The sequence below is a fragment of the Coenobita brevimanus genome, chromosome 86, assembly GCF_032717465.1.
Source record: "Coenobita brevimanus isolate Jiangsu-jjx chromosome 86, ASM3271746v2, whole genome shotgun sequence".
Classification (NCBI taxonomy): Eukaryota; Metazoa; Arthropoda; class Malacostraca; order Decapoda; family Coenobitidae; genus Coenobita; species Coenobita brevimanus.
Genome location: NC_137039.1, coordinates 32,956,889 through 32,975,909, shown reverse-complemented (window position 1 = coordinate 32,975,909; position 19,021 = coordinate 32,956,889). Strand labels below are relative to the sequence as shown.

General features: G+C 43.0%; 2 protein-coding genes across 2 annotated transcripts in view; both read left to right on the top strand.

Annotated features, from left to right (window-relative positions):
- The window catches only part of LOC145410659 (uncharacterized), a gene marked incomplete at its 5' end in the record, with an annotated part of 38,269 nt that extends 37,756 nt beyond the window's left edge, over positions 1-513 (top strand). The window contains one exon of the mRNA XM_080280772.1: positions 157-513. Coding sequence (XP_080136898.1) covers positions 157-227 — 71 coding nt within the window. The remainder of the gene's footprint in view (positions 1-156) is intronic.
- A 4,177-nt stretch (positions 514-4,690) lies between these two features.
- LOC145410658 (nose resistant to fluoxetine protein 6-like) lies at positions 4,691-17,477 on the top strand. The gene is made up of 17 exons (XM_080280771.1): positions 4,691-4,936; positions 6,765-6,945; positions 7,716-7,863; positions 9,024-9,033; positions 9,269-9,375; positions 9,672-9,763; positions 10,346-10,454; positions 10,707-10,791; positions 11,043-11,150; positions 11,662-11,720; positions 12,294-12,477; positions 12,863-12,956; positions 13,579-13,678; positions 14,658-14,796; positions 15,480-15,678; positions 16,033-16,178; positions 17,229-17,477. Exons 1-17 carry the CDS (start codon positions 4,691-4,693, stop codon positions 17,475-17,477), a joined length of 2,256 nt encoding a protein of 751 aa, XP_080136897.1.
- The last annotated feature ends 1,544 nt before the right edge of the window (positions 17,478-19,021 follow it).

Sequence of the window (19,021 nt, the reverse complement as noted above, 5' to 3'; positions counted from 1 at the left end):
TAGGTGAGAGAATATAAAGGGGGAGGTTCATCATCATCATCATCATCATCATCATCATCATCATCATCATCATCATCATCATCATCATCGTTATTCCTATTTCTAAGCTGCCTCGCACACTGTAAAAATGATTCTCACGTGTTTCTTTCTACTCAGCAGGCGTCCGGACACTGCCCAGCGGTAGTGCCCTCCTCCTCCTCGTGGTCACTGTTCTCCTGGTGTACTGACTGTCCCGACTTTGACTTGCTGAAGACGGTCATGAAGTCAAGGCATTTTAAGAAGCAATACACCCCACGGAGTCCACTACTGTGCGTCTCCACCTAGAAGCAAAGTGATGAGATGAAGCCCTTACCAGAAATTCGCTACCTGGAGGCCCATGAAGGAGCCCTGTACCAGAAGGAACGTGACCCCATGAAGCCTCTTACTAGAAGTGCATCTCACGAAATCTCCCTGAATAATCCTCCAATTCCTTCACTAAGACTGGGCTCCCCTAAGCTGAATGAAATCGTCGAGTAGCAGCAATAATGAAATATAAAAGACGTAACGATACTGAAGGGAAAAATGGAGATTCAAACCCCCTCATTATTAGGAGTCTCGCTCTGTTGAAAGAAGCCCGACGAGAGCCTGGGACCATCGCACGGAACGAGTCAGTGTAACGCATTCAAGAACTTCAACATCCTTCCCAGACGTACCCTAAAAAAAGTGCCCAGTTTAAAGTACCCCTAAGACGTGGCCTCCTCGATACCTGTTCGTATATGTGTTCCCTTAAATCCTAAAATGTGTCACTGTTTTAAAGGCACTGTATAGAAATCCCCTGGAGTTCTGATGATCAACCCCCCTCTTAAAAACCCTCTAAGAGAAAATCTGAATATACCTGTCCACCTGCTCTCAAACTCCTAATTACTGAGTTCATCTAGAGTGATTCAAAACACTAATCAATCACTTTCGGGGAATTAGCAGTAACTCTAATCCTCGTAAGTATATAGTGGTTGCAGTGATCTAAAACAAAAAAAAACTATCTCCACATTGCCTTACTTCAATCAGTGTCTAGTGCCCACGGAAATAGCCCCAGCACTCACTGAAAGCAATAGTGTGTGTGTGTGTGTGTGTGTGTGTGTGTGTGTGTGTGTAGTAAGGACTGATAGTGGTGTAGATATGCGGAGGAAGTACACCCTGCAAAAAGTATCGCGCCCCTCTCAGCACTCAAAAATAAAACACGGTTGTAGCATTGTGATATATGGCCCACCCTATGCTACTTTCTTTGCTTCAAGTTTAAATAAAATGGCACGATACAAGACGTCATATAGACTGAGGTATAACACTAACTTTACTCAGATTCGTCCAAGAATATTATACTATTCAATTCTACAAAACGCCTAGAGGGTGCCATACCTTTGTTAGGCGTACGGTCACCAACATAATTATCTTTACTCATAGATTCAGTGGAAATGGAGTTCAGCTTATAATTTTTTCGACAAGGCTTGGTGTGTGCGCAGCTTCATATTCAGGCTTATGAGACACTGATAATCTTTACTGAGAGAACTAACAGACAGTAATATATGGCCACTGAAATGTAACCTGCGCTTCGATTTTTAAAAGCTTCGTCATCTCCATCGTCAGAAAGTAAACCATGAGAACGTGATCAAAGGCTGCATCATCTTACGTTGACAAGGTTTCCTATCACCCCTATCGCCGAGGATTTATTTTCGTCATATCACAGTTAAATAATCACCTGTAGATTACAACACATTCATCTTTTCAGTCAGAAGTGAGGAAGCCGTTGATGATGATGATGATGGAGATGATGATGCAGGTGATGATGATGATGATGATGATGATGATAATGATGATGACAGTGCTCCAAAAACATATAGGAGAATATAAACATGCCACATACAGATATTAAATCGGAAAAATGTGCTTGGAAGTCACCTACCGCCACGAAAATACAGCCCCGAGTAACTGGTGCGGTGATGCCAAGGACTAACTAACTTTCTTGACCATACGGAAGTGAAAGGTGCTGCTGACACTGGCTGCGATCTAGTTCATAGGTGTGTGTGATTAGCTAGGTGTCTCAGAGGTGATACTAGGTGATTACTTTGCTAGTGTATCCATTTCTAGAAACTGGTGCGAGATGCAGATTTTCTTTTTATTTTTCTTGTGTACATGTATGGGGCCAATCGTTCTTTTTTTTTCGAATTTAGTGCCGAATACTGTAATAATCATTCCAGTGTGTGCTGAAATAGCTAAAGGATGGACTGTAGCATCTTTCTATTGCAAGACGCCTAATCCCGGATGTTATCTTGGGAGGGTAAAGCATATCTCCCTTCAAAACTCCAAGTTCTTCTAAAAAGAAATAATTTAGGCTTTGTATTAGCTGTTGATGTATGACCTTGCACCTTCTAATTGCCTTATATGTATGTTTTCCTGAAGCCATTATAAGAGATGTATATATATTCTGAAAAACCTAATCTATGAGTTTTTTTATGTCCATTTATCAATTATTGTAGTTCTTGGATATGAATGCCCCTCTGCGTCACCTGAGAGAGAGAGAGAGAGAGAGAGAGAGAGAGAGAGAGAGAGAGAGAGAGAGAGAGAGAGAGAGAGAGAGTGGGAGGAACATTATTGAGGCCATTACTGACTTCCCCTCAAGAGGCTTCAGAGTTCAATTTTATGACACTTCTGAGAGAGAGAGAGAGAGAGAGAAGAGAGAGAGAGAGAGAATATAGGATATTTTATCCATCCATCATCCAATCCTATGTCGCCCCAAGAGGAGCGTAGGACCCCTGGGCTAGGCAAGCTGGTCCCGGTATTTAAGGTAAGTGATCAGCCTCTCATCCCTGAGTGGCATTAAGTGAGCAATAAACCCCAACCTCCCTTGGATATAAACCTGCATCGGCTCAATCCGACTGGAGCGCCTTAATTACCCACTAAACCATCAGGCGTCATAATTTGGCTTCATGGCTACCACCCGGCATAGTCGACACATGCACGACTCACGGGATGCACGTCAACCCCTTGGTATGCCGGAGCCACATAGTACCTGCCAGTCCTCCCTCCTACTGTTTACAAGGCGGTTATAGCCTAGATCCACATTAACCTGAAACGCTTTCGACTCGTTGTTGGAAGGACACAAGTCAAGAGTGAGAGCAGTGGAAATGAGTTATTTAAGAGGAGCCTGTGGAGTCACATGGAGAGACAGGCTGACGAATGAGGATATAAAGAAGCGTTGTGGTGTTGATGTGGATGTGATAGGAAGCGTTATGAGGAACACACTGAGGTGGTTTGGCCATGTGGAGAGGATGGAGGGTGAAAGACTGACGAAGAAAGTGTATGTGAGTGAGGTGGAGGGGGAAAGAGGGAGGGGGAGGCCGAGGATGAGATGGAGAGATGGGGTGGAGAGGTATATGAGAGAGGGGGGTGTGAGTTGGGAGCAGGGGAGTGAAATGGCGGGGGACAGGGCGACTTGGAGGCGATTTGTTTGTGGCCACCCCAAACGGGATTGAGGCGTCTGGCAATAGATAGATAGATAGCTTTCGACTCGGCTGTAATGCGTTTGCCAAATATTAGATGCCCAAAGTAAGCTGTGTCCCTACCGGGAGGAGTTGTCCAACGCCCTATTTTTTTAATAGTGCACTACTTCCTCGAGTGCCGTGACACCACCACTCGCAGGCAGTGTGTCACTATCCCTAAGGCATCAACTGCTTGGGCCAGACTGACTGCTAGAGCGTCAGCTACGACCTTGACAGAAGTATCCCACACCAAAATAGTGTGGCAGGATACTTGTGTTTGGGTTCTCCCCTAGCCTGTCGCCCTACAACGCCATGATCACCACATACCAATACAGGATCACTAGTGGTCCGCCCATCGACAAAGGCTCGCTTCAACACCGCACCATTTGGTGGATGATTGGTAAATCTTAAAAAAAAAAAAAAAAAATCATATGGTTAAACTTATGTCAGAATAAATATGACTGACAAACGGACAAAATGAGGTTGCATTAACACTTACGTTGTTGATCATCATCAAGCAACTTTAATCAGCATAATCAAATCACACCAGGAGAACACCGATAAGATACCAAGAGCAGTGTTTACAAAGACTCATACTTGTTTCAGCTATAGTTAAGTCCCCGTAGCAATTAGTTAATATCAAGCATAATTATGTTTAGTCGTATTTTTCACCTCAATATTCACTTTTACTACAGTGAATGTAATGCAGTTGGAAGCTGTATGAGTAAGCAGTATACAAAGCCAGTGTTATACCCGAATTAAGCTTAGGAATGTTTATCTAGAAGGTCTAAACATCAGTTGTATAGTAGATGGCTTGTGCATGCATCTGTCTTCATCCTTCCAGCTATTAAACACTTCCAAACAAAATCAGAGGAAATACTAAACAGAGAAAACAAAAAACAACAAACAAAATGATCCGTAATAACACTGAACTATTACGGGGATAAGTTTGCCCTTGAAATGCCTTAAGATCTTTCATAAATACTACCCAAGATGACCACCGTCTCAAGATGTTGATCTGTTTAGATAACCCTGCAGTCATACAGTTACTTAAGCGTCGTTTGGTGCTGCGAGTCGACTCACAGCTCCTACGGGCCGCTCCTCTCGTCAGATTAAAACGCTTTGTCTTAGCCAGGAGGGGCCGTTTTTTTTTTCTTTCTTTCTTTTGGAGAGTCAAAATGAAGCGCCTGTACCTGCTAACTGTGGCCTTAATTTGGACGGTCGGCCTTAGTGCAGCAGAGCGCCAAGTCAACCCAAAGTACGTAATACCTATGGTCGACCTCAAGGCTGCAAGGTCAGGCCAGGAGGAGGTCAGGTCAAAGTGGGGGTCAATTGAAGAGACAGTTCGTAGTGTGCTGTCCCCTGCACTGTGGGCGGCCCTCTTGCACTCCACCAACCACACCCCTGCACACCTACACGATCAGGTAAGCCCAGGACTGTGTATTGTGCAGAAGAATATTTTACACAACGCACGTAATATATAAAATGTAGCTGTAGTCAGTAAATTACCTATCTATCTATCTATCTATCTGTCTATTGTAATGCTGTAGCTTAGCGATAGAAAAATGAAGCGAATTTCCCCACTCCACAGCAAGGAATGGGTGAGCTACTGTAGGCACGGCTTGTTTCCAGGAGAAAGAAGTGGAGGAAGATGATGGTTCTAATGAAAGCCTCTATCCAAACACCGGATAGAAGTGGCTTTAGGGCTAACTATGCTATTATTATGGAAACTGTTTTAGGGTTACTTTTGGTACTATTTGTGTTTACTGTGAGCCTCTGAGTTTCCTAGAGTGTCCTGCTTTGGAGTAAGGCTGTATTGCTTTGTTGTGCTTTTTTTTTTTTTTTCACCTGAAATCTATATTTTCATTTTGATGAACATAATCATGGGCAAGTGGGCAAGTATGTTTTTACCACTTCCTGCCCTCCACAACACGCCAAGCTAAACGCAAAAGCGGCTGGCATGGAATTTCAGGCCGGATTCAACAGAAAGGGGAAGGAGGGCTTGAACGTCAACAGAAAATATGGATAAACACCTGACTTACCCGAAACTAATTAATCTACTTTAGCCTGGCCTAAGCTAAGACACGAACGCCAGTAACTGATGCTAATACATAGTTTTTTTTTTTTTTTTTTTTTTACCAGGAAATCTATTAACTAATTCTTTTTCTGGAGTTCAAATGCTCTCTTACCGAAACATAACGAACGAAGGCATATTTTACTCACTTTTGTTATCTCCATGTGATGTTATTCAGTTCCGGAAAAAAATCTTAATATTCAGTAGTTAAAGAAGGATAAATCAAACGTTCTTTTATTCAAGCACCCACTCACACCTCATCCTCATCCCATTTAGTCTTTAAGCCAGTAGTAGTAGTAGTAGTAGTAGTAGTAGTAGTAGTAGTAGTAGTAGTAGTAGTAGTGGTGGTGGTGGTGGTGGTGATAACAGCAACAACAGCCATCATTATCATCACAAAATCTTTATCACCACCAATGAGTTTCAAAATTCCCCTCATTATCATAACACTTCCAGCCTTATCAGTGAGTCAGTATCAGTGGAGGGGAGAAGTGATAAATTACTCTCCCAGACGATTTTATTCAGCACAGGAATAGTTTCCCATCATGTAAGGTTTAGTTGAATTCCAGTAACCTTTTTTTACTTTATTTTATATATATATTTATTTATTTATTTTTCAAGCGTGAGATATCCTTCGGCCTTACGTCTAAAACCTCTTGAACTGGGATGACGATTTTTTTTTTAATATTTTATGTTTACCACCGCCAGACGATTTTATTCAAGCTGAAATTTCTTGTAGTAAAGTGTATGTAGTAAAGGGTTAATGAAGGATATTTCCCCCCCCCCTCCACTTCGAAAAACCCCTCTAAAGATGACAAAAAACTCGTCTGGATACAGCAAGAATAAAGTGAAGGTTCCATTTCACTTGACGAAGGGGTAGACAGTCTTTATTTTTCGCCAGGCATTTATGGAAGGTTTATGGTGACTAGGTTAACTTTGCTCAGCCTGCATCCCGCCTCTGAGAATGCAGGCAGCAGTGATATGCATAAGCCAGGTACGTTAAAATTTCGTAATGTGATTCAGTATTTATCGCGAAAAAAAATTTGAGCGTTTTCCTTTCCGTTCACGAAATACTACTACTACTACTACTACTACTACTACTACTACTAATAGTAGCAGTAATAATAATACTAATAATAATAATAAAGGCGAAAATAACAGTACCCTCTAACTCTCACCAGGAACCACAAGAGCCTCCAGAACCACAAGCCCCTCCCCTTCTGAGCGATGATCACCGCGTACTCCTTCTCAACTACTGGGGCTTCTACCTGCCAGACCTCAACAACGTGTCCTACCCCTGCCGGCTGGATCTAGCAGCCTTCTACAGAGGGCTGTCTAGAGGCAAAGGATGGGCTGTCAAGAGTAAGTATGGACGGGTTTATGTTTGGACTGTGCAGACGATGATAGCATTTCTCCAGGACAGAGGAGGAGGAGGAGGAGGAGGAGGAGGAGCAGCAGCAGCAGGAGGAGGAAGTGCTTCAAAAAGAACGCATTTTCTGGCAACTGGGAACGTTTACGCAGACGAAATACTGCACAACGGTAGACCTCAACTAGGACAGGGTGGAGTCCCAAAGGCCCAGGGGGGAAGCGACCCCCAGGGATTCCGGGCAACATCGGTATGCACTTCTTTTTAAATACGTAGGAACACAAAACAGCACACAGTAGTACGCCGTCACTCACACCAGGTTTTAGGCAGAGGGAGAACCCACAGAGTCGTTCCCCTCCCTCTTCCCCAGCGAGGGTGCGCAGCGTGGGAAGAGGCCGCACATTTTTGCTAAGCTTGTTTCCCTTTTATCTTGCTACCGTCAGATGAATTTTTCCAGCTTTGTAAATACCTCTACCACTGAAGGAATTAGTGAAGGCTGTATCTAACCCCTCTAGTTCGAAACGTTTCCCGAGCTGAATAAAATCGTCTGACGGCAGCAAGACTCAAGCGAAAAATACGACATCGAAGGGATTAATACCGAGTTTATATTGGCAGCTGTCTGAGTGAAGATATAAATAGTATCCCTTTCACTACCATGACTATTTTGAAGTTCTTGCTTTTACCGGACGATTTCTTATCTATCTATCTGTCTATCTAAAATCTATCTATCTATCTATCTATCTGTCTATCTATCTATCTCCCTCAGTGGTGGACTCGTGGGGAAAGTTACCGGACGGGATGCTCGCAGGGAATACGTGGGTACTGGGGCTGCGAGACGAGTGCGTGGGGGTGGAGGTGCACCAGGAGCTGCCCCAGGCCCACTTCATCGGAAAGTACTGCGTTATGTCCTATAGGTAAGAGGTTTGAGGATTCCCAACCACCTCTTACTTAGCGATTTATTCTTATTATTACACCTCGGTCCCCTCTTCCACGTGACTGAAGGATCCCATGTCCATGTTCAAACGATATAAGTAACATACAAAAATGTGTTAAGGCAAAATGTGAAAAATAAATCGCTAATGAAGAGGGGTTTGGGATCCATACTTAACCCTCTGGAGCACGAAAACTATGGCGGGTGGACTTGGGCTGGAAAATGGCCTGGAATATCCCTGGAATGCTGGATCCTTAATTTATTCTATTCTTGCTCCCTCCAGACGATTTTATTCAGCATAGGAGAGAGACTTTTTCCTCAACCTCATCTCAGCCGACAGGACTTGACCCTCTTGAGCACAGTGACGAATTTATTTTAGTTTGTCTTGCTATTTTCTGATGTCATAATTTAGGTTAGGATATATATATATATATATATATATATATATATATATATATATATATATATATATATATATATATATATATATATATATATATATAGTCTCTCAGCTATAGTGGTGGGGAAACGCTTGACAGGTTTACATACACTGGATTTAATAAGCATTCTCTCTCTCTCTCTCTCTCTCTCTCTCTCTCTCTCTCTCTCTCTCTCTCTCAGGAAGAAGGAAGGAGCAACAGAAGATGAGGATAAGATGGCACCGAAGCACACAACGCCGATTACCAAGATGGCGGCGGTGGCGGGAAGTTTGGGTCTGGCCATCGCCACTAATATCTACTCCACATGTATGCCCTCCACATGCACCCAACAGGAGTTGGAGGTGGGTGGAGGGAGGGAAGGGAAGGTGGAGAGAGGGAGGATGGAAGATGGAGGGGAGATGAGGGAAGGTGGAGGAGGGGAGGGAGAGAAGGGAACGTGTGGGTAGGGATGGAAAGTGGAAGGGGGGAGGGAAGGGGAGAAAGAAAGGTGGAGAGAGGGAGGCTATGGGAGAAGGATAGGTGGAGGGAGGGAGGGAAGGGTGGATGGAGGGAAGGAAGGTGGAGATAAAGGTGGAGGGGTAGGGAAAGGACAGATAGAGGGAAGGAAAGTGGAGGGATGCTATCTGTACACTCCCACAGGCCTATGCTTTCCTTATATAAAAATTCTTGCTAAACTGTATATTAACTTTGCTTCATTTATCAGACGCCCAATGGTAAAGCTCATTCAGTTATTTACATTAAACACATACTACACGTCAACCACATACCTATTACCAGACACCTAATCCATTCGTTCACCCTTTTCCTTATATCAAAATGTATACCATAGAGTCCTTTTATCATCATACGCCTAATCAGACCTTTTTTCTAATAATAAAATCTCACTATATCATAACCATCCTTCGCCAACAAACGCCTAATCCCAGAGTTTTCCTTTCCTTGCGACAGTGGGGAGTGAGTGAGAACCTGAATGAAGACCTGGAGCTGTACAAGGTGGCCTGCCAGACGAAGGACCCGCCACAGCTTGAGTACAATGACAGGGACGTGACCATGATGTGAGTGAGTGGTGGTGTTACTCTCTCTCTCTCTTCTCTCTTTCTCTCTCTTCTCGCTCTCTCTCTCTCTCTCTCTCTCTCTCTCTCTCTCTCTCTCTCACACACACACACACACATACACAACACACACACACACACACCAGCCCCCACACTCCATCATGCGCCTCAAAATAAATCCCAAACAAAAATAAGTACCACGAAGATACGACAATGAATTTATGACTACCTTGTGAATTACCGTCCTAACTCCCCAAGGTCTGTGTGATCTGTAATACTCTCACCTTCTGTGCCTCCAGCGTGGTCCTGTGCGTGCTGGGTGCTCTAGTGCTGGCGGGGACCTTTGCTGACGTGTGGATCCTGGTTCGCTCAACACCTCACTCTAGAAAAGGTAAAACAGAGATTAGGCTTCAGTACAGGTAAAGTCCTTTCACGTTAACCTGACCCAGATTTTCGTCCTTATGAACCTTATTTCACGTAGCTCTGTGGCTGAAAAAAAAAAGACAGTGCGGCTCTAAATCCTCCCTATAGCACCTCTTCGTGACTAGCATTATATTCTAGTGTCAATTTCTTGTTACAACCCAGCATTCACGATGAGAAGGTAATTTTAGGCCAGGTCAAAATGAAAGAGGTAAATTATGAACATGTGGCTCTTGGCTCGCTCGGCATCCACCCCAAAATAAGGAAATACTACAAATCAGGCTTTAATGATAATGTTTAATAATGAACAGTTGTATATGTATATGTATGTATATTAATGCAGGTATGTAACGCTGGTAAGTAATAAGCAGTCAAAATGAAAGTAAATAACAAAAGGGTGGCTCCTCTGTGTACGTGTGTGTGTGTTCTTTGAGTGCATGAGCAAAAACGCCAGTATTGCATGAGTGTAGTGTGTATGCATGAGCGCACGTGTTACCCTGCATGTGTCCTACGTCCACACATCACCGCATCACCTCCCCACCCCCTCCTGCAGGTCGTCTGAAGTACCTGCTGGTGTTCTCGGCCTACACCAACCTGGAGAAGATATTCCGGATCAACATCAACGAGGGGCCAGAGGTTATATCCTGTCTTCATGGGATCAGGTCAGTGAAGCGGGGAAGAAAAGGACACCACTACCGGCCTTCCATCCTTCCCATACCACTTCTTCGTGACTAGCAGCATATTCTAGTGTTGAAATTTATGGGTCAGGATTCAGGATGGAGAGGTGCCAATTTTACGCCTAATTAAAGTGAACAGACTATAGTAAGCATCACGAGAGCACTTCAGTCTGACTACCCCCTTTTTCCTCCCCCTTCATAATCATCTTAACCTCCCCTAACCTGTGCTGCCCCCAGAGTGCTGACCATGTCCTGGGTGGTGCTGGGTCATGCCTACCTCATGGGTGTCTCGGGCAGTGTTAACAAAGCTCTTCTGCCTGATGTAAGTAATTAATGCATTCAGTTGGAGGACGTGCATTGTATTTATTCTTGATACTGTTTGGCGTTATTTGTTGCTCTACTCTCTCTCTCTCTCTCTCTCTCCCTTAAACAGGTATATGAAAGAGCATAAATTCAGTAGCTGTGGTTGTTTTAAAGCAATTTGGGATACTGGGAGAAAATCAACCTTTGTGATGATATTAAAACCACCTACACTCGCCTCCCAATCTCCCGTTCCTCCCTGACCCTCAACAGATGATAAGTGAGCAGCTGATCCCAGTGCAGGTTATTCTAAACGGCCTGCCCTCCGTCGACACCTTCTTCTTCATCAGCGGCCTCCTGGTGGCGTACAACTTAACCAAGGTGGGTACTCGCTTCACGTCTCTCGTTTCCCCATCACCTCTCATCTCACTACCTCTCTCTCTCTTATTTCTCACCCCCACCTTCGCTCACTCCAACCCCTTCATCCCTAATTTCTCACCATTATCAATCGTATCTCATTCATTTTATATACTTTCTCTGTCATTAGCATCATATTAACACATTCCACATACTGCGTCCCTTTCACACAATCTCCATACACTCTTAAACTCTAAATAAAGCCTCATACTTCTGCTTTTTCCCCTACAAGAAATGAATAACTAAATTACCATGGCTCGCCACACTTTTACGCTGAAAAAACAATGATGATAGTAATAATGATGATGATGACGAAGATGATAATTAAGGCATCACGATACAACTAATATATTTTAAGCACATCTAAACAAATATGAAAATACAGAAACTTTACAATAAGAGTCACTAGGATCATTAGATATACTGTAGTCTGCCTGCCTCTGATGCCTCTCCTCTCTCCTTCTTTGCCCTGCAGGAGTTTGACAGGACGAGAAGCTTCAACCCCATAATATACGTAGTCCACAGGTTTCTCAGGTAAGACCAAATGAGGGAAATAAGCCTAGTCCTTTTACCTTAACTTGGCCCAGATTTTCGTCCTTTTGAGGTTTACTTAACATGATTCAGTGTTAGAATATGATACTGATACGAGTCAACATCTTATCCTTATCAATTCTTCGTGACAACTATCATATTACGGAAGTGTTAATCTATTATAACAAGTAAGCATTCAAGATGGAAAGATGGTATTCTAAACCAAGTTAATGTTAAAAGAATATAGATGCCTCATGTGGCTTATGGTATTAACTACAGCAATGTGATTATTCTTTTTAAAAAATATGTAGAACCTGAAAAATTCGTCCTTACCATAGAGTTCCAAAAAAAAAAAAAAAAAATCAAGATCCATTCGCTTTGAGATCCATTGGCACACTGCGACTGAATATGCATAAAACACGTCACTGGGGTGAAGTAATTAATGTCCTTGTGCAGTTTATAGGGGTTAATCTTAAGCCTTTTCTTCTCCTTCTCCTCGTCCTCCTTCTTCTTCTTCTCCTTCTCCTCCTCCTTCTTCTTCTCCTCCACCTCCTCCGCCTCCTCCTTCTTCTACAGACTAGCGCCGCCCATCCTGCTTCTGTGTGGCATCTTCGCCGTGTTCCCCCCTCTCTTCATCAAGGGGTCCCAGGCGCCCCTTCTGGTCCAACCCACCAACTTCGTGGACCTTTGCAGACGCTACTGGTGGCGGGACAGCTTCTTCCTCACCAACTGGTTCTTCAACGAGATCGATACGGAGTCGGTACGTGTTTCGAGACGGGTAGAGTCACGATAAACCCCTCTAAATTTTTACCTCCCTCTCTCTCTCTCTCTCTCTGGTGTTGGTGTGGTATTGATGGTGAGGTGGAACGCTGGTGTGGTGGTGTGTGAGGGCAGTGTAAGTAGGGGTGTTGGTATACTAACACTGATTTCTAACTACACCTCTTCACACTCTCCTTTCACTCCTCATCCTCTCTGGTGGTGGTGATGGTGGTTAGTGGTGTGGTGGCTGTGTGGTGGTGTAGGGTATTCTGGTGCGATGGTGTGTCTCTCTCCATACTTTACTAACCTCTAAATATCACTTCTTTATACCCAAATTCAACTAACCTCTGTATTTTACATCTCATCCTTGGTGTGTGGCGGTGTAGTGTATACCGGTGTGCTGGTATACCTCGGTAGACTTCCAGCTCTACCTCTGCACGCCATTCTTCTTTCTACCCCTGCTCTACCGCCGTAAGCTGGGTGAGTGGAAGAGTTGGTGGGTAGATTAATTTTTCATATAGGTAATGATATATTTCTTAATTATATTTTTTAATTTATATGCAGTACATTTACATATTCTTATAAATCACGTTCTTTTTTATACATCTCCTTATTTCTGTTTGTAATCATTTATGTATTAATGGCTTTTTCATTAATTTCTTTATTTACTTACATTTATTTATTTATTTGTTTATTTGTCCACTGTATCTTTATTTATTCATTTACTTATGATTTTGTCTCTGTTTTATTTATTTACTTGTATTTGTTTCATTCCTATCATTTTTAATTTTATAGTATTTCAAATCATTTTCATTTATCCTGTATTTATTTACGTAATTATTTGTTTATCATTTATCTAATTATTATTTATCTTTACATTATTTATTTATATATTTATTATTTATCTATTTTACTGTTTATCTATTATTTATTTATTTATCTATTTATTATTTATCTATTATGCATTTATCTATTATTTATCTATTATCTATTTATTTTATTTATTTATCTTTTTCTTCACATCTAATATATCTTTTATTTATATATTTATCTATTTATCTACTAGTTATCCATCTATTAATGCATTTATTCTCATTCACAGGGCTGTGGTGGATGTACTGCCTGTTGCTGATTTCATGTCTGGTGCCAGGGATTATCATAGCAGCCCTAGAGTTGCCCCCCACACAGGTTCAGGATATCAGGTAACTTTATCTATCAATCTATTTATCTATCCCTCTGTCTATCTACCTATCTATCTCTACGCTGAAGAAAAGAAAACAAAACAAAAATTACATGCGAAAATTAGGCCACCGAATTTTGAAAGACCAATAATGAAAAAGGAAAATAAATGAATGAATGAATGAATGTATAAATGAATGAATAAGAAATAAATACATAAAGAAAGAAAGAAATGTCAGCTTTCCCCGTCACTGATACGCCATGATATCAAACTCTCTCACTGCCTGACACGGAAAGATCACGGTCAAGTATAGCTGTGATAAACATTATCTGATTGTGTAAAGGCCTGAAAAACACGAAAAAAAAAAAAAAGAGCCTGGGGGTAGTTAAAATAAAATACAAATAGCATCATCATCATCATCATCATTTTTCTCCTTCTCCTCATCATCACCATCATCATCATTTTTCACCTCCTCCTTCTCCTCATCATCATCGTCATCATCATCCCCATCATCATCATTTTACTCCTCCTCCTCCTCCTCCCCATCATCATCATCGTCATCATCACCATCATCTTTCTTCATTCTTGCTGCTTCCAAACGTCCTCACTGAGTTTAGAAAAGACTATCTATCTATCTATCTATCTAGCCATCTATCTATCTATCTATTTATATTTAACCCTTTCACTGCCAGAGTGCCATCCTAAGCTGAATAAAATCGTCTGGCAGAAGCAGCAGGAATAAAACAAAAATGACGTCCTGGGACTGAAAGGGTTAACAGGGACTTTCCAACCTCTGCACTGAGAGAAAAGAGAGAGAGAGAGAGAGAGAGAGAGAGAGAGAGAGAGAGAGAGAGAGAACTGTCAGACGGAGACCAGATTAAAAAGGAGTCATCATTGCAGTAATAGGTTAATTGCAGTAGCGCTACCAGTCTCTCTCTCCCTCTCTCTCTCTCTCTCTCACACACACACACTGCTCTAATTCTCCCTCTCTCCCCCTTCAGCGGGCCAGACTATGTGCAGTATACTAAATGGGTATACACGAAGCCCTGGTCCCGCGCCTCGCCCTACCTGGTTGGCCTGTGTCTTGGCTACATCTTGAGGGTCGACCAGAAGCGCCAGGAGAAGATCACCCTGAAGAAGGTAGGTGGGGGAACTGGGTGACCTGTTGCTGGCTTAAATTTTCTTGGTATAGACTAGATACATGTCCTCCTATGCAGAAAAGTTGGTGCATAATCTTCCTCATTTCCACAAACTTCATTTCCACACACCTCCTTATTTCATCGCCTGGGCTTCTGGTTACATTTCATTCAGGATTGGTGTGGCTGTGTTGGTGGATGTGTTTCCCTGATGTGTGCGTGGATCTGGAGGAAAAATTAAGATTCTCCTTAAGGGTCAATCTCAAGATGTCACGGTCAGCAGTCTACTCCTCCTGCACTTGACCACCACTTCCCTCCGAGTAATAATAATAATAATAATAATAATAATAATAATAATAATAATAAATAAACCGTCTTCCTCCTACACAGGCATATAGCAGGTAAACAGGTGTTATCACCAGTTACATTCTCCATCGTACTCTTTGCCACTCCACAACGACAGAACTCTTAATATTCATACTCTTAATTCTCTCTTCTACTTCTCTCCACAGTGGCAAGTCAAAGCAGCATGGATTGTAGCGATAGTTACCCTTGCATTTTCTTCTCCCTCTTCTTCTTCCTCTTCTTCTCCTCCTCTTCCTCCTTCGTCTTCTCCCTTAGCTCCTCGTTCTCCTTATGTTTCATTCTTATTCTCCTCTGCAAATTTCTCTCCTCCTCTCTCCACAGTGGCAGGTAGCGGTAGGATGGATTGTGGCGATAGTTGTCCTTTCCCTGGTCGTGTTTGGCATCCCACAGTACAACACACTCTCCGGCGAGCCAGAGCCGTACCAGCCCGCCATCAGCATCACCTACGGCGGCCTCCACCGATTCGCCTGGGGCGTCGGAATTGCCTGGATCGTCTTCGCCTGTCACTACGGTTATGGAGGTGTGTGTGTGTGTGTGTGTGTGTGTGTGTGTGTGTGTGTGTGTGTGTGTGTGTGTGTGTGTGTGTGTGTGTGTGTGTGTGTGTGTGTGTGTGTGTGTGTGTGTGTGTGTGTGTGTGTGTGTGTGTGTGTGTGTGTGTGTGTGTGTGTGTGTGTGTTTATTTTGCTTTATCTATGTCCTAGTTACAAGTTTCCCGGAGACTAATTTCTATAATGAAGAAAAGAAGTGGGTTTATCTTACATCTGACCACACCTCCAAAATTTTTATCAGTTCTGTCTTCCATCTTCTTCTTCGTCTTCTTATTCCTTTCTTCTTCTTCTTCTTGTCCTCTCATGTGTCTTCTCTTCCCCTACAGGTCCCATCAACACCTTCCTACGCCACCCCTTCTGGCAGCCTCTCAGTCGCCTAACCTACACCACCTTCCTCATCGCCTTCAATCTGCAAATCCTCCTCTACATCTACATCCCACAGATCCCTTTCTACTTCAGTCACCTCAACATGGTAAGGCACAGGTCATAACTGAGGATGAATATACCTGGTTGGTGCTGGAGAGGGACGCCTTCACGTGGTGGCCCCGAATTAACTGGGCGGTTCAACTTCCCGATTATACCATGCTTGGACGGGGCGGGGGGAGCTTAGTGATGCATAGGTTAGCACATCCAGCTCGATAACTGAATAAACCCGACTTCGATTCTCGGGCCGGTCAAATTCTTAAACTAATTTTGCTTCCCTCGTGTCTCTGTTAATCCAGCGGTACAACTGGGGACCTGGATGTAACACTGACTGCTGCAGGCTGTATTTTAGGGGAACAATGGGACGCAGCAAAAACTGATTGCCTTCCTTTATTATCTTCGTGTATTCAACAGGCATTAATCTAAGCCTTCTTCACGCTTACCCTATGTGCAGTATGCCACTGGGTCGGTTAAACGCCTCTAAGACCAAGGCTTCGATGCCACTTCGCCATGGCAGGTGTAAAAGATTTGAGACCACCAGGTATTGTGATATTTCTTCGCAAAATCTTACATCTCGACCTACTGCCGAGGGTACAGCAGTAATTAAAGTCAACTCGGCCACAGTGACTGAGAAACATATTAAACTGGTCGGGAGGAGACATCACAGTGAATGCTGGTCGTCTCACATCTTTTGAACTGCAGTGGTGAAAGGACATCAAGCCCTCGTTCTTAGAGGTGTTTAGAAGACTATATTTTTATCTATCTATCTATCGATCCATCTATCTGTCTATCTACTGCTAGTAGCCTTAATCCCATAAGGGGTGGCCACAAACAAGTCGCCTCCATGCCACGCTGCCCAGTTCTCAGCTACATGGCTTACTCCCTCCAATTCACACATCACTCTCTCATACAACTCTCCACTCCATCCCTCATCTCATCCTTTGTCTCCATCTCCTCCTTCCTCTCTCTACCTCACTCACATACACTCTTCTCGTCAGTCTCTCGATCTCCTCGCCCCAAAGCCAAACAAATGCAGTAGTACGAGTATGTTGCAATTTGTCATTCTGCATAACCTAATCTATTTGTTACCCATTGCCAGATCACACAGACGGTGGGTGTGATCTTCCTGTCGGCACTGAGTGGGGTGGTCGTGTCCCTACTCAGTGAAAGCCCCATCATCGGCCTGGAGAGACTCATCCTAAGAGGAACCAAAACTGATAGAACCAAGGCTGAAAAAAAGGAGAGTCAACAGCCTGAAAGAAAAGAGATTGAAAAGGCTGAACGTATAGAGACTGAGCTAGACGAGATTCGGAAAACCGAGACACGAGATACTGGGACCCGGCACTGAAACAAACGACTCTGAAACAACCGAGACAGAGAGAAGCGAGACAGAAGAAACCCTGCCAGAGAGAAATGAAACTGGGAGAAACGAGACTGGGAAAAACAAGACTGAAAGACCCGAGACTCCCAAGACTGAAAGAAAAGAGTCTGAAGTAACCGAGGCTGAAAGAAACGAGACAAACAGAACCGGGACTGAACCCGTATAGTTCCCGCCCTCCTTATGATCAACCTTATATGTTCTCACTGAAACATATACCCAATAAAGCATTTTCTTCCCCTGGCGTTTCATTATCATCAGCATCTTCGTTTTACCCTACTTTTCCTTATTTCATGCGGGGTGGGCAGATCCAGAGTAGGTTTCCATGACTTTTAGGGACGTGAATCAGAGAAGAAAGGGAGACCCGGGTACAATCTCCCTCGCAGGAGTGAAGCTAAACATACAACCAAACAATCGTGCATGCAACTTCATTCTTCACTCTACTGTTTGTTATTGAATTGTTTGCAGCGGTATGAACAAAGATGAAAATATAACCAAGCATTCTTAGATACAACTGTTCACTCTCGTATGAACATGAAATGATTGGTAACTGTATAAATGACAATAAAAATAAATAAATACATAAATATTAAACAAGGAATTCTATATAAAACCCTCCAGCTCATGAAAGTCTATGAAAATGTCCTCTGTCTTCCATCAACGCCCCAAATCGGTTCAAGTCTTTATCAGTCAGTACGATAAGACTGAAGATTATTAAAACAAGAGACAATGTTGAAGTAGCTCCATGAAGCGTGTTATCGGCCATGGGTTATCGCCTATCACCGTGACTAGAGTAATGATGGACCTACACAATGGGTTTGGGTGTCAAAATGAAAGGCCATTGCTGGTTTTGTGTGTGTGTGTGTGTGTGTGTGTGTGTGTGTGTGTGTGTGTGTGTGTGTGTGTGTGTGTGTGTGTGTGTGTGTGTTTTGCCATTCATGTTGCCTCTGTAATGGGAGTTGGTACTGTGAGGGTGTGTGTGTGTGTGTATGCGTATGTGAGCGTATATATATAAGGAGTTTCTTGCAGAAGGCGCTGTAGAAGGTAAGTACGTTTATCAGCCTGGCAGAGGTGGGTGTAGAGAGGTGTTATAAGAGAATTAATGATGATATTTAACCAGACAATTAAAATCCAGAAACTGACAAGCGTAGATCAGTGGTTCATCGCTCTTACTGTATCTTGGCCTAAAACTCCCATATCTCCATATCTGATGCTGAGTTGTAGCAATAGATCAGCATTAGAATATGATGCTAGTCACAAAGAAGTGATATGGAAAGGTGATACAGCCCTACTATTGCTTTTTTCTGCCACTGGACTACATGAAATATGTTGGAAAAGAACGTAATTTTGGGTCAAGTTCAAGTAAAAGAACTATTAATAACGATAACAGCCAATTCCTTATTACCCTTTCTGGAACCCCTGAAGATCCGAAGTTAGGTAATCGGAGGACAAATCAATTATGCCTTAGGACACCACCCGTTAAAGAAGAAAAAAAAAATCCAGCCACCTCCTGG